At 40.0% G+C, this 16,098-nt stretch overlaps 1 protein-coding gene across 5 annotated transcripts in view; it reads left to right on the top strand.

The window, feature by feature from the left end:
• The window catches only part of Dgkb (diacylglycerol kinase beta), a 717,548-nt gene that overhangs the window by 668,781 nt on the left and 32,669 nt on the right, over positions 1-16,098 (top strand). For all 5 annotated transcript variants that reach the window (XM_037210503.1, XM_037210502.1, XM_037210504.1 and 2 more), the window contains one exon: positions 14,429-14,549. In XM_037210503.1, coding sequence (XP_037066398.1) covers positions 14,429-14,549 — 121 coding nt within the window. The remainder of the gene's footprint in view (positions 1-14,428; positions 14,550-16,098) is intronic.

Genomic DNA, 16,098 nt, shown 5'->3' on the forward strand with positions numbered 1-16,098 from the left:
ATCCAAGCATTTGGGAGGTGGAGGTTTGGAATATTGGAAATTCAGCCAGCCTCTGGGACATAGCAAGTTTGAGGCCAGTCTAGACATAAGGCTATGTCAAAAAATTGAAAAATACCAAAAAGCAATAGTAACAAAAAAACCAAAACAACACCTAAATTAATAAAAAAAAAATGCCAAAGATAATCCATTGATTATCCTTTCTCTGTAGACAGCTGTATATGGATGTTCAATACAGCCCCCAATTGTCAGTATAACTGAAAATACATTTATCTGGTGTTCTCACCCAACTTGCTTTTCTCCTAACTTTTCCTGCCATAGTTGGTGGCACCAACACTGGAACTGAACCTGGGTGTCCTCATCTCTCTTTAATAATCCCTACCTCTCTGCCAGTGAAGTTACCAGTTGTGTGCCTGGAACAATCTTCATTTTACACATGGATATAAGATTGTTTGATTCCTGGTCCTTTTTCATGAGGATTACCACAGGGCTTCTCTAAATGATCACCCAGCTTCCTGCTGGCAATCCGATTGTGGTGGATCGCATGTCTATGCCTCCTCCAACCCTCCAAAGCCTAGGTTGTTATCCTAACCACAGAGGGAATGATACTGGAAGGTGGGACTTTGGCAGGTGATTAGGTCCCAAGGCCATCATCACTGAGATTAGTGCCCTTATTTAAAGGACAGTAGAGAGCGCCCTTCTCAATCCTACTTTGTGGGAGAAAACAGATAGACACAGGCCCTCACCAAACAGTCCTGCCATTTTGATGCTGGATTTCTTATCCTATGTAGCTAAAAGGAAATGTGTGTTGTTAAATAGCCACCCCAAGAAGATAATATCATATTAAACTCCCCAAATATTCTTTCAAAAATTCAATCCATGGGCTGGCAAGATAGTTCAGCAATTAATAGTACTGGAAAAAGTGACCGAAAGAGACCAAGGTAGAGAGGTATATGGTCAGGTTTTGGGGAGGAAATACACCTACCTGCACCACATAAAATATGCCAACATTTCCAAGTTCTAAGTAACCAAGATACTGTCTTTTCTGGCCTTTCCCTGTACTATTCTTAGCCATGCTTCCTCTAAAAACCTCCTGTTTGTTGAGTTAAACAGCCTCCATTTTCTATGACACCACATCATATTGCTATACTTTTCACACACGTCCCTATTTTAGTATATTGTATGTGTTTCTATGGTGCACAATGTGATTTCATTGGATGAAATAAATGAATAAACCAAAAACAAATTTTATGTACAATTATGAAACTGTATGAATACTACAGCAATAAACTTGAAATACCCCCCCCCAAATTAAAATTCTTGCCAAATTCCCAATCGAGAGGAAATGATAGAGAAAAGTAGAAATCAGTAGCTGTGTAAGATCGGGTGTTTTGTTTGTTGGTAGTGTGGAGGGACAGAGAAGATCAGGCTGAAACATTTGTGAGTGCCATTCCCAACAAGAAGGCCTAGAGGGATGTTCTCCTAGGTGGTGAAATAACCATAGAGAAAGATGATTTCACCCGGGTCCTGAACACTGGGGCCCAACCCGTGCATCTTCATTTCTCTGAAGACTGCTTCACAGAAAAGGTTAATCGGCAAGGGAACTAGAGATGCTGAGCGTTTAGAGCCTTTCAAGGGCCACTGACACAGGTCAGGACATGGGTAATAAAGGCCTCAAGGACGGGCGGCGTCTGAGTAGGGGAGGGACTGGAGCTTCCTGTCCCTCAGACAGTGGCATCAGGCCTCTTGAGAGAATCCGAACCAGCGTTAGGGACAAGGTCTTAGAATTTGCAGAGAGGAGTGTGAGAAATAAAGTCAAGGCTATAGATGGTTAGGTCAAGGTTCTCGCTCTTTATAAAACTCAGAACAATTAAAAGTACCAGGGATGGAGAACAGCTCCACTAAGTGTGCCAAGAACACGTCACTTGGGTGTCATTCGGTTGTAAGTGACACAAATACAACTGGACTGATCAAAGCAAAAAGACTTTATTCATGTTAAATGTAACTATTTAGAAGGCCACAGTGTGGATACACTGGCTCACTTGAGTGAAACCTCCAGGACTAGATTCAAAAACAGCTGAGCACAGGTTCTCTACCCATCTTGTGACCAGAATGAGTCTTCTGATGAACGGGCAGCTTGGACTCCCAGTGGACAGACCTGAGCCCATGGTGGATTATAGACCTGTGCTTCCCCACTTGTATAGAACGGGTCCCTTTTATATCTTGTTCTCTACTGCACACCTTCCCCAGCTTAGCTGACATGTGTAATTTTAATATGCTTCTTTATTATTTTGTGTGTGTTGATACTTGCTTTTGTGATTCCTGAGACTCCAATAAGCTTATAGCAAGTAACAAATGTCTTTTCATAATACTGTTATCCAGGAACTAAGAAATGGTACATTTTATCAACACTGCTACTTTTATTTAAGAAATCATAAATCAATAGTTTAGTAAAATCTTTGTATTCATCTAATAGCTCAACGCAGAGTTTCATTACGCTGGGGCACTACCCACACTGTTTTAAGGAACTTTGTTCTCCTTTAGAGTACAGTCTATTGGCCTTTTTAATTCTGCTTTATACCTAGAACATATCTAGAGTGCCATCTCTCTGTCCCCTCTCCTTGCAGCAATACACCAGTCTGGGTGTCATTTCTGGTCCAAGTTTACCGGAAGCCCAGTGCTGTCCCTTGCCACCTGCAGTGTGCTGGCCTACTTAATCTATCTGCTGTTTGACTTTGTGGCAGGCATGCCCATGCTCCGGGTCTCTTGAGAGGCATCCAGTCTAATTGCATTTCATGTTTATCTAACCCAAGGGATTTCTCTAGCATATCCATTTTTTGTTGTTCTTTCCTTCTCTTTATTCTGCCTCCCACCACCACCTCAATAACTGTAGCCCCGTGTCTTCCACATGAGTCACACACACTTAATTAGTTTACCTCCAATATTTTCCAAGCCACTCTCAAGGAAATGTTGATCCATCAAAAGTGTAGCATTTACAGAATTCATAATTGCATCACTTAGGCATAAAGTATATTTAGTCTAGTGGATAAAGAAAGAGAATAAGCAAGAAAATTACTGTGGGATTGATTGAAACAAGAGAGTTAATCACAAGGTAAAGCATGTATCATTCCTTTTTTAGAGATCTGGTATCTTATCCCAGAAATATTTAATGATTTGCCTGAGATTACCTTTGTAGCTGAAGCAGAAGTTTGGTCTTGGAATCAGAACTTCTAAGACATGTTTCAGTTTAGTACCTTCCAGTTGAATCTGGTGTTCAGTACGGCTGTACCAACAGTTAAATTAGAGAATCATTTCAATACAACTGGCTGTGACCTTCAAAGTGTGAGCTATCCCTCCCAGTGACCTTCTAGAACTAAACTGCCAGTACCTGGCCTATTCCAAGCTTCTGATACGTTTTTCACTCACAACAGTTAGTATCCATTCTCATTGGCCAGTACCCTTGTAGATCCTGAAATATTTTTACACCTTCCTTATTTCAATACCAAGCTGACAGCCATTCATCTTTGACAAGAAAAATATTGATGATGGGTACACTTTCAACCCTGTTTGCACCTAGGAAAAAAGTCAGAATAGGGTTATGCCTATTTCAAAAACTCAAGTTGAACATGGTAGTGCATGCCTGTAATACCACAATTTGGGAAGCCGAGGCAGAAGGGCCAATTTGGTCTACATACCAAGTTCCAGGCCACTGGGGCTGTGTCAGGAAACCTATTAAAAGAGACTCCAAAAGCAATGCCCTTGATTGTCTCCCAGAAACAGAAGATAAATTCCTACTGCTAAAGATACCAAACACTTGTGACCTACTCCTCAGAGGATTTAGTTGTAACTGACTCAAAAATCTTCTCCCTTAGGATTAGCTTTTATGATACCAGAAGGTGCTCTGCTAGGTACTGAGTCAGGGAAACAATCAATAATCCTGAGCAGCTGTGATGCCGATGAACCACAGCAATGACCAATATGATAAGATGTACCTAAAGCTGCAACAGTGGCACAATAACTGACAGACAGCTTCCTAATTGGACTTAATGTCAATTAAACAGGATGGGAATACTGGTTAGTCCTGAAAACCTAACCAGCCAAGGAGGTTAGTTAGGTCATGGATCTTAGAGCAGAGCCTACCACTGTGAATTTCCTAATCCAGTATGATTCCTAATTGCACTCTTAAATACTTATCCTTATACCCACAGAGAAATGTAGCTTTCACTTCTGGTCAAAGAAGCTTCTCTTTGCAGAAGACAGGAACCATTATGGAAAGTCACGACTGGTCAAAAGGCAAAGAATAATTGATTTTATGAGGTGTTCAGACATAACTGCTACATTTGCAATACAACCCCCACATCTAAGATTCAGGAAACTTCATGGAAGAAGGAGCAAAAAGATTATAGCATTGAACCAGAAGTCTGCTGTGATATTTGTGTCTCCTCTAAATGACAGGGAATCTCAACACATGAAATCTCAACAATAGGGTTACCTAAACAAGACTTGAACAATAGAAATACCAGTTGACATGCCAATGTGGATGGAGAAACCTCATGGACGTGACTCCTGAGATATGACTGCTGAGAAAGAGACAATTTGTCTTCACCAGGGAAAAGACCCCTAATTGGTTATCTAATACCAAGTATTCAGCCCCATAAGTACATCATACAAGCAAACTTACAAATCAAACTTGGCATGTATTAATACATTTATTCATATATATTAATAATAATTAAAGAAAATGAGACTATTAATTTGAAGTAGAACAGGGGTATATGTGGAAGAGGTTGGAAGGCTAAAAGGGAGGGGGAATTCTGTGATTCTATTTTAAATAAAATAAAAAAACAAATTAAGTTTGCTTAAACTGAAGTTCTATCTTCAATAACACATCCTACTGTGTGCATGGGAATGCTTCTACATGGGACTCTGAGATCATGGGACTACAACAGATATCTTTACCCTGCCTACTGCTATTGCAATGGGTGATAAAGTCTGAGGTCTTTACCCCAAGATAATGCTATCAGCCTCTACAAAAGTTAAGATGCTAGCTTTCAAGCACGGAAAATTCTCAGGTGTTTCACATCTCCACAGTAGGTGTGTAGTTTCCTAATGAAACTCTTATTCTCGCCTAGGCCAATTTCAGCTTTCTAATTCTTCCTTGTGACCTCTGTTCTCTGAATTCAAAAGTTTTATATAGATTCTATGCAGAGCAAATTCCTTTTTACTGGAAACACAAATTAGCACTTCTGTGTGAATCTGTTTAGTCTCAAACACTGGTTTTAATTCTTTGTTGAGGAAAAGGGAAAAGACTGAATAGATATGGAGGTCAACTCTGAAATGCCACTGGATAATTCATTTTTTTGACCCAACACTTACACATTTTGAGCCCAATGTTATGTATTTATCAGTCTAAAAGACTCATTTGGGTTTGGGGGCAGACTAGGTCTATTCTGGATACAGTGACCTCAGGAGGGAGATGCAGTGACCCACTGAAGCATCTGCTTAGTAGTTCCCACCTTGTTGGACGGGTGCCTGTAAGTGTCAAACCAAAGCCATTAGTAGGTACTCTTTGAAATGTGTATTTCAGCTGTATAGTCTCTATCTGAGAAACAGACCATTCTAATAATATTTTTTCCAATAAAGTCAATACTTATTCTGTAGTTTTTACCTGAGAGAGAAAAATAAAAGAATAATAGGCAAGCTTTCACAGGGCCTTTAAACTAGCTAGTAAAAGTGGCGATCAGTGCAAACACATTAAAATTCTATTTTCCTTTACAAGTGTTTGGTGCAGATGACCCCCACTGATCTTAAATATATTTCTGTATCTCTAACTGAATAGAGGTTTTCCGTACAGCATGTTCTAATGGCACTCTGGCCTTTAGCCAACAAGGCACTGAATAAGGCTATTTTTAAAATACAGAAGCTGGGAACAGCTGCAGCAATCAAATTTGATAAAAACAGAGAGGAACTTTGCTTTTTTTTTCTTCTAACGGTTTGTCCAAGTTTAGTCTTCTTTCACAGAACTGCTTTTGTCCTGCTGTATGAAGGGCTCAAGACCAATACAGTGAAGCCCTTTTAAACAAATAACTTCTATAAGAATACACTAAAAAGAATTATTTTTCTTTGTACCAAGACTATCAATGCAATGGTGTTTTGAGCTATTTTTTTAAGTTATATGTCTTGTATGAGTAGGCAGAAGAAAAGTCAAGTGCATGGGTCTAATCAGAAAATGGGCTGGTTTCCTCAACCCCCCAAAACAACTCCCTAACAGGGAAGAGAACGTCCTTTGCTTCATCATGTTACCCATCTGAAAGTTTCCCTTTGACCCCTCTCTTACCATCCTTAGTTTTGGTGGGGAGGCACTTTCAGAGGCTGGGGGTGCACTTCCAGGGACTGGAGGGGAGTGGGGGATGGAGACACTTCCAGTGGCTCTCTCTCCTTTTCACATTACTATTGGTCAACAGAGTGCTGAACTTTTCTAAACCCTGGGTTCATATCAGAGCAGATCCTTTGCTAAGATAACAAACTGCTTTTAAAATATAAAGGATTCTCTGATTCCTTCATCATGTACGCCTAGAAGTGCTTCATTTTCACTTGTATTTTTGAAACACAAGCTCTTTGGAAACTTGCAGTCCATGAGTAATGAAAACCATGAGATGACTAGATACTGAGAATCTGTGCAGTGGTAGGTGGCTGGTGCACTCGTCTAAGTGATATCTGTGTGGAGTGGATTTCTCTGCTAGCATTATAATTGACATGGAAAAGGATATTGTATTTCTTTTAAGTATTTACAAATGGAATTAATTTAAAATCCCATTCAAATAAAACTGCTTGTGTCAACATTAATTCAATTTAGTTATCCAGGACAATAGTACAATTCTTTTTCTGTAGACATAAGGTCATGAAATAAAATTACCTTACAGCACTGGGAAGAAGAGGCAAAGCTAGCCACAGAATAGGAGTCAGGCGTCCGCCAGGCTATCCGTACTTGTTAATAGGCGGCCCATTAGATAGGATGGCCCATTTGTCAGAAATCTGTTACAAGCTTTCAAACAAATAAGACAAGCTCAGTGGAGTTTTTCCCTGACTGGATACTTCTTTCCTAGAGGCTCCGGTAAGTCAAGAACTGCTCATCTTTGTATAGCAAGGTAATATTGTTAGGAAGGGTATTCTGTGTTTAAGAAAGCAGATAACAGCGCTCATCTGGGTTCATGAGGAGAGATTCACAGTCTTTCATTAAAGCAAAACTTACACACACACACACACACACACACACACACACACACACACACACACTTTCAAATAGAAATAGTTATAGTCTTAGTGCACAGGACCTTAAAATCATCGAAATTTCAAGAGATCTCTTGCAAGACACTAGACGTGAGGATATAATCCTACATATTTTAGGTATTTCAAAGGTCCAAATTAGAATTATTGGGATTTAATTCTGCTTAGCCATGTAGCCTTTGCTGTGAAGACAAACTGCCAGGAGAGTGAGATTTACTTCTGACCAGCCATGCTTTTATGACGATAACCCCAGCTATAATCAAGTCTTTCCATCTCCAACTAGAATGTGCAATATTTATATGTAAGCAGGATAGATTGAATACCAAGACAGCTCTGATATACAGGGAAACACTCAATATAAATCACTGTTTTTTGTCATTATATTTTGTCTTTATTTGAATTCTCATTATTGAGCTTATGAATTCAAGAGTACTATGCGTTTAAGATTTTGGTTGTTGTTTTTCCTCATAATTCTTTGATGTTAAAATTAAGGAACAACAGAAGTATCTCTCTATGCTCTATGTTTTAAGAAAATAACTGATGTCCATCAGTCTTCTAGAGAGTATTAGAAAACCCAGATAGCTTCATGGGAAAAGGGCCACTGGCTCTGTGTCCCCACTAGGGTGAGATTTTAAATATTTGTGTTTTGTTTCGAAAGTAAGGGTTGATGATGTCTCTGCTGGCTACGCTCCTTCACAGGCTTCAGAGTTAGGGTACAGATGCCCCTCCAAAGGCAGTCCAGAATTTGCTGACATCAGCTTTCATTCATGAGCACTTGCTTTGTTCAGCGATGGCACTAATATGAGGAGACACATGAAGTAGCTTGGTTTATAGAGGGCAGAGGAGGCAGTGGGCTGGCAAAACATTCCCACACACTAATGGCTCATTCACACAGAAAACAAGTGAGAGCCTTCAGCCCTCCACAAAGCTCCAAGAGAGCGAGCTGACTCAAGGGCCCAGAAGCACCACTGTTCCATTCACTGCCCTCTCTTCCTCACACACACTGCGCTTGCATTTCCCGATGCTACACACTGCGGGTCAAAGCCATGGATGACTGTGGGAAATCTTTAAACTCGTTCTCTGTGGGTCTTGTGAATGGACTGATTTGGGGGTTGAGTGTCCCGAGATGAAGCTCACTTTTCCAGCAAGCTATAATCAAGTGCTTTATAGTCCTTGAACTGCTCTGGTCACAACCGGGAGGTTGTTGACAATCTACCATACAGGGGTTTCTGGTCTTTTTAGATCTCTTAGGAAGGTTCAGAATTTTAAAATGAAAACCCATAAAGTAATAGTCAGCTCTGGCCAATTGCTTAAAAAAAACAGACAGTTTTAAATGAGACAATCAGATATATTCTTTAAAGGCCATTTTTAAAAGCAGGCATGTGGTGTGATGTGTGTGTATGTGTGTTTGTGTGTGTGTGTGTGTGTGTGTGTGTTTGCATTAATCCTTCATACACTTTTTACATTTTATAGGAAGTTGACTTACCAAAATCATCTCTTTCTTAGATAAAAAAAATTTTGGATAGAAATAATCTCAAAGGATTTTGGAATTTCTTAGCTTTGGCACAGAGGCTTTTCAGAGCTTCAGCACATGTGACTTGTCATAGTCTTCATTAGCAGAATTTTGTGTGTTTGATTGCAGTAATAATATCTAAAATAATTAGTATTATTACTAGAATGACTTCAAGATACAGGATTTAGTAGCTTTCATTATCTTTTTCCATCAGTTCCTCCTGTTGGTAAGTACACACAACAGCATGAAATTGGAGCCAAGCGGGCCTCATTGAAAAAACACAGTTTTCAATCAGATGTGAGATTTCCAACACACGTTACGTTTGCCATCAGTCAAATGAGGAAAGTAGTGCTGTCCTCGAAGGACGTTGGGAGGTTTTGGTGGTTTGTTTGCTTGCTTGGTCTTTGGATTTTTGACTGTTGGGAGTCTTAACTAAGAGAATGCCTATGGAGAGTCTGTTCATAGCAAGCATGCAATATGTATATTGTAATTCTTCATTTCCCTCTGTCATCTGTTGATGATATGCAGTCACGCAGTATGTTCATGGGGGTATTGAACACTTGCCACTGTGTTTATAGACAGTGAAATACAGACTTCGTGATAAGAAGATTTTACTTAAAGTCGCCCCAGCATCAGCCTCCTTCTAAACTCTGCATCTTCTAGATAGTGGGAGCAGGACAAAAGATCACTACGTGTAAACTGAAAATCAGTGGACAGTGGGTGTAACCACTGAGAAAGAATCTTCACAGTGTTCTCATTGGTGGATGTGTCTCCTGTACATTGAACTTGTAAAAGTTTATTAAGGGAATTTGGGGTATAGCTCAGTTAGAATGTGTACTTGGCCTAGCAGGCACTAAGACAGTTGACCATCAGTTTAATCTCCAGTAAAATCATAAATACAAAGAATATATTACTCTGGATCCTCAGGCATGTTTGAAACTGTTGCTAGACAAAGTAAACATGACTGGAAAGCACATAACCTACATATGTGCAAATACAGAACCCCATTGATGCTCAAAGGCCAACTATGGGCTTGATAAGTGGTGATATAATTAGAAATGTACTGCTCTGATAAAATGGACCTGTACCCCACATCTCCCACAGTAGGGCTGCATGTTGCTGGATGCTGTACATGGGGATTTTCCTGCTCTGCTCCACGTCTCCCACAGTAGGGCTGCACGTTGCTGGACACCGTACATGGGGATTTTCTTGCTCTGCTCCACATCTCCCACAGTAGGGCAGCACATTGCTGGACACCATACATGGGGATTTTCCTGCTCTGCTCCACATCTCCCTCCTCTTCCTTCAGGACACATTCTCCTATGAAATGCTACAACCCACACTCAGCCTGTGTTTGCAGTGCCTCTTCTTCTGTTCTCTCGCATATGGCAGTCTGAAACAATTACATAATGAGACATATTATCAGGGCCTGACTGTCAAGACGAAGAGACTATGAATAAATATTACCCACTTATTAGCTCCACTGCTCCTGCGCTCCCGATCTATCTGTGCCTCTGATATTCATAGTTTCCTTTCATACCCCTGGCTTCTTGCAGAATAAAACAATGCAGCATTAACAATATTCAGGAAAGGATTTGAAAAGTCAAAGGCAGGGCTGGGACCGTGGCTAGATACAGGGCACCGCCTATACCGTGTTAGGCCCTAGGGTCTGTCCATTGTAGTACAGAAACAAACACACACCAAGTCCCAGCACTATTCTCAGGAAATGCACTGACTCTTCTAAGGGTAATGCTCAGACACCTGCTCTTTCCTCTTTCATAGGTATTATCCAAAGACCTTCCTCGGGAGAGGAGCACACATCCCACATCAGGACTTCTTTCTTTTGTTTCACACATCCCACATCAGGACTTCTTTCTTTTGTTTATTCAGTGCGTGTGTGTGTGTGTGTGTGTGTGTGTGTGTGTGTGTGTGTGTGTGTGTGCTCGCGCGCCTCTCATAGCTCATATGTGGAGGTCAGAGGACAATTTGCATTCGTCTGTGTTTTCCACTGCCATGTGAATTCAGGGTTTCCAACTCAGATCATCAGGCCTGGCCACGCTTTAAAACAAGTGCCTCCAGCTATTGTGATTACTTGACGCTGAACAGGTGACTTCTGGAAGAATTGACTCACCCTGACCTCTAAGTCTGGCCATAATTTTGCCTTCCTGTCTGTGAGTTCAGTTCAATTTTTCACACTCAAGAAACTGAACAAGAATTTAATGACTGAGCACAAAGGAGAATGTTAGGCTGCCCTAAATCTTTTGATATAAATGGGAAAGATTGCTGTTTTATGATATATCCATATTTAACAAATGGATCATGGCAAGCCTCGCTGAACATGAGTGTGGTGAGACACCATGGTTTAAAGTAGCTGGGAGCCACATGGATGTGAGCAATGAAATGTGTGTCCTGATATTATGTCTTCCAGGCTACTGTGGTGCCATTTTATATCTATAGCGACAAACTAAAGTGAAAACCTCTGTGATCTGAAAGAGTTAATGTTTCTCTTAAGCAGAAGTGGACAACCATTTTTAGAAAGGCTCATACAGTGAACATTTTAGACTTTTGGGGTCCACATGGTCCCTGACACAGGACACTCCCTGTCCTTGGAACCTGCTAGACAGTTACAGAACTTAAGAATGAAAACTAGCTTACTAATAATGAAATTTGACATTTCACATAGTTCTTAAGTCACTATATATTATTTTTGTTAAAATTAATTAATTAAAATAAATTATATAAAAGTTAGTCTTAAATCCTAACTCACACAAAAACAGACAATGCAGTGGATTTTTGCTCATGACCTACAGTTTTCTATAACTCTTCTAAAATATGCCATCAATTGCCAGGATCACATTAATTTGATAAGTGAAAGTTGTCAGTGATTTGCAGAGACCTCGGTACTTAAAGGTTGGCTGGGTATGGGGTGAGGAAGCCTTGATGTTTTTAAGGTACTACAGGCAGAGTCAAAGTCAACAATATATAGATAGCAATTATGTGTCCAAAGTCAATCAAGATCCTGAACTCAAGAATTGCAGACAGACACATGGACACAGCATCAACAGGCCAACATCTTATGGGAGCCAGTTTGCACAGCTCCAATGTAGAATTGTTTGGGTTTTAGCTTTTCCTTTGATTTCCTCCTAAGACCTAAAAATGGGATTTATTTACTCTTGTTCATATTCCTCAATATTTTGCCATTTTTAGAGAATTCTTTTCATGCAAGGGTTGAAAGTACAAAAGCTGAAGTCTTCTGAATTCATGAGGTATATCTTCTTTACTGATTATTAACAGTAGAACTGATTTGCAGGGTATTTTTCATGGAGAAGAAGACAAATTAAAGATAAAATCAGCAGGAGGGTGGTAGACAGTAGCAATATGGTGTGGGTGTAGACAAATCCCTGTGATTCATAGGAAAGTTAGGGCTCACAGATCAACTCTGTTGTGAGAAGCTGCTTTACTTGGAGAATAGTTTCTAGTCTCAGATCATTAGAAAAAAAATTGCATGAAATCTCACCTATTTCGGAACTGAGTGGTATAAAACCACAACCCCAAATATGTGCTCCATCATTGTGGTGTACATTATAACTGTTACCTTGCACACATCTGGGCCCTCAGCATCTGCCACGATGCCACTTTCTGGTTGACATATACCTAAGAAATGCGAACATTAGCACCCAGACTATAGAGCCAAGCACATTTGAGTGCCGGCTACAGCTGAAAGAATATGTTTCTATTCCTTGTCCATCTGTTCTTGGCAACAGAAATTTAAGCTAAAAACAGAGAATAAGCTTCTGAGAAACAAGTCTAAATAGGGTGAAGGCAGCAAGACGGATTCTCTAAGGTTTCAGATCCCAGCCACGGCCTGGTACACCCGTTTTGTAGCTAAATGGTTGTTTTGATTTGGGACCACTTCCTACTACAACTATGGTTCAGAGTTTTTAAAGTAATATTCTCTTATCAGTCAGTTTAAAGTATATTCTGTCTTAAGAGCTTATGTTACTCTTTTTTTAATGATCGTGAGCCTAATGAACTTTTGGGGGTTTCAAAGAGCTGTTCACCACAGTTGAATTCCATTGAACATGGATCATTAACATCTCTGAACTCTGAGCTATCACACATTCCTTAGTAATTAGTGAAAGCTTCCTGTCCAAAACGGATCCCACACAAACACATTTGCTTATCCCCAAGTTCAACACTGATGGTGCAGAACTACCACATGTTTATCTGGTATAATTGCTGTGTCTTCCACTGTGTGGTACCCCCTCCAGACATTTTCTTGCTACTAAAACAGTATCAAATTTATTTACACTTGAAAATACATCAAAAACATTACAAGAATACTGCACTGGGCATGGCCACATGTGCCTTTAAGCCCAGCAGAGGCAGGTGGATCTCTGTGCTCCAGGTCAGCCTGGTCTGGTATCAAGTTCAAAGCCAGCCATGGCTACACATTGAGACCCTGTCTCTAGAAAATAAAGAGTGTCACAAAAGAAAAGGGCCATGTGTGGTCACCGTCCTTTCCGCATCCTACCAGGATCTCAGCATTCTGTGTTCTGTAAATGAGCAAGCCCACTAAACAAGTGTGGGGCCAGGTTCCCCTGAAACTCAGCTGATAGAAGGTCACCCTCTGCTTTCAGCACTAGTCAAACCTCTGGGAAGAGCTTGTAGCTTACAAAGTACAACTTAGGCAAGACTTGTTTCTATTTTTTAAGTATCTCCTTTGCATATGGCTAGTGCACATGGTTTGTGCTTCAGAGTGAGTGAGCTCAACTTTGTATTCATCATGTCCTTAGTCTGTGAACATTTAAAAAGTGATCCTCTCACTTTCAGCTTCTTTAAGTTGACTTAGGACATACTTCACTGAGGTCGCTCCTGTGACACATGCTTGCTACTGTAACATGTGCTTAATAAACACTTAACAGGTGGTACCAGCCCCTTTCTGATGATTCTGTTAATAATAATAAGATGATGTTTGCAATGTGCTAATTATCTCATCTACTCCCAAATGTCATTTTGCTAGAGTATATATTCCTTAACCTCAGGCAAATGTTTCCAGAAACTTCTATCATTTCTTAAACATAGCTACTTTGTGTTCAAACCACTCAATAAAGTAAGACTAAGTCTTGATAACCTATGAAATAAAAAACTTCAACTCCATGATCTCCAAGGATTCTTGTTTGAGTAATTTAACAAAATCATGTCTGACAGTAGATCTGTATGCTTTATTTATAGTGATGAAATGTGTATTTGCTGCCAAATGTCTGATGTGGGTTGTATAGCTCTTCCATGTATACATGTGGAATAACATTAAGTTTGTTGATGCTAAAAACTACTGGTATGCTTTTTTCTTTCTTTCTTTTTTTCTTTCCTTTTTTTTTTTTTTGTATTATTTGGCTTTGAGTTTGTTCTTCCCACTTGTGTTAGAATAAGCTGAGAGCAAATAGTTTTCCATAGAGCCTCAAGGATTACTTAAACTAAGACTTACAGAAGTACTGGGTTTTTTTCATTACTTTTGATTTTCAAGACAGACACTTCATAGTGTGGCCTTTGTGACTTCTGTAAGATGCAGTGGCATTACCGCGGACATGCACATTTACTGTGACTGACCATGCATCTATCTTCTTTCAGATCTGAGTGACCAGCTGCTCGAGGTTGTTGGCTTGGAAGGAGCAATGGAAATGGGCCAAATATACACAGGGCTGAAAAGTGCTGGCCGGCGGCTGGCTCAGTGCTCCTCTGTGGTTATCAGGTAGTTCTTTCACTATAATTGACAGCATACTTTGACATGACATGATCCTAAACTAACTGAAAAGATGCAAGATTTCTGACAGTGATATCTATCTTATTTGTTTCAACTAATCAATGATTAAAGCTTACATATTTCAAAATGATGGAAATTAACAGATTTTTATGGCTTTTAGTAGCTGCTTTTTGTTGGGTTCTCTAGAATCTAACCTCTTATTTACTACCTTGGTGTTTTGGTTATACTTTTATAACTGTGACCCAAAGAAATGAGTGGAAAACATCTTAAAGGAGGCAGGGTTTATTTGCTCAGAGTTGATAAGTATCAGCCCACAGAGTGGCAAAGGTGTGACAGAGCAGGTGGCTGTATCTTGCCAGCTAAGAAACAGACAGGGGACAAAGGCTAGGGACAACATATTCTCAAGAGCCTACCTCCAGTGGTCAATTTCTTCCAACAAGGGTTTCTAAACCTCAAAGTTTCCAAATAGGGCTACCAGCTAGGGAACCAATCTTTAACATATGAGTGTAGCTGAAGTTTTCCTGTGTCCCACCTGGCTCTCAGTCAGGACAAAACTCTCTCACCTGCCAGTCCCGCAGCCACTTGGACCCAAGTAGACACACAGAGGCTTATATTAAAAAACTGCTTGGCCATTAGCTCAGGTCTACTACTGGCTAGCTTTTACACTTAAACTCAGCCCATTTCTGTTAATCAATATGTTGCCACATTTATCCCTGGCTTTACCTGTGTGCCATTACACGCTATTTCCTGGACGGCAGGCTAGCATCTCCTGACTCAGCCTTCCAGCCTTCCCACAATTCTCTTTGTTTGCTTGTCACTTCCTGCCTGGCTACTGGCCAATCAACATTTTATTTATCAACCAATCAGAGTAACACATTCACAGCATACAGAGCAATATCCACAACATATGAGTCCATGGGAGATATTTCAAATTCAAATCATGGGGATGTACCAATTAGCAGACAGTTTTAACATATCCCTGTGTTCATACACACTGAAGCTACTGGAGCACCAAAGTATTTACTGAACAAATTATCCAAAAAATAACAACTGGTCTACTATTAAGTAGTGCACTGTTGTTCTTGTAAAACTAAATAATAAATCAGTATATGGTAAAGTTTCCAAAATTTGAATTTTTCACAATATTTCACCTGTAGAAAAACTTAGGATATATTTTGACCCCAAAATGAAACCACGGACTTAATGTAGACACAACAGATATTATTTTATGAATGTGTTGGTTCGAGAAAGTCTTTGGCACCCATCATGTTTTTATGAGATTTGCAATGAGTGCATGGTTGTGGTGGTGAAAATACATGTGTCCACAGGAGTCCTTTTGTTTTAGGAATTCACAAACCCTGGTATTTTCTTTTTGCCTTCAGAATTATTCTTTGTGTCACCACATTCACCAGGAAGCTTTTAACATTCTTGTGCCCAGGGAAGCTTTCAGAGTGTTCATTAATAGTTAATGAAACCCCCCCTTCCAGAAGAGGTCAGCAGTGATCACATTTGCTTGGACTTATTGTCTTGTGCTTTA

Source organism: Peromyscus leucopus, chromosome 14 (genome assembly GCF_004664715.2).
Source record: "Peromyscus leucopus breed LL Stock chromosome 14, UCI_PerLeu_2.1, whole genome shotgun sequence".
Taxonomy (NCBI): Eukaryota; Metazoa; Chordata; class Mammalia; order Rodentia; family Cricetidae; genus Peromyscus; species Peromyscus leucopus.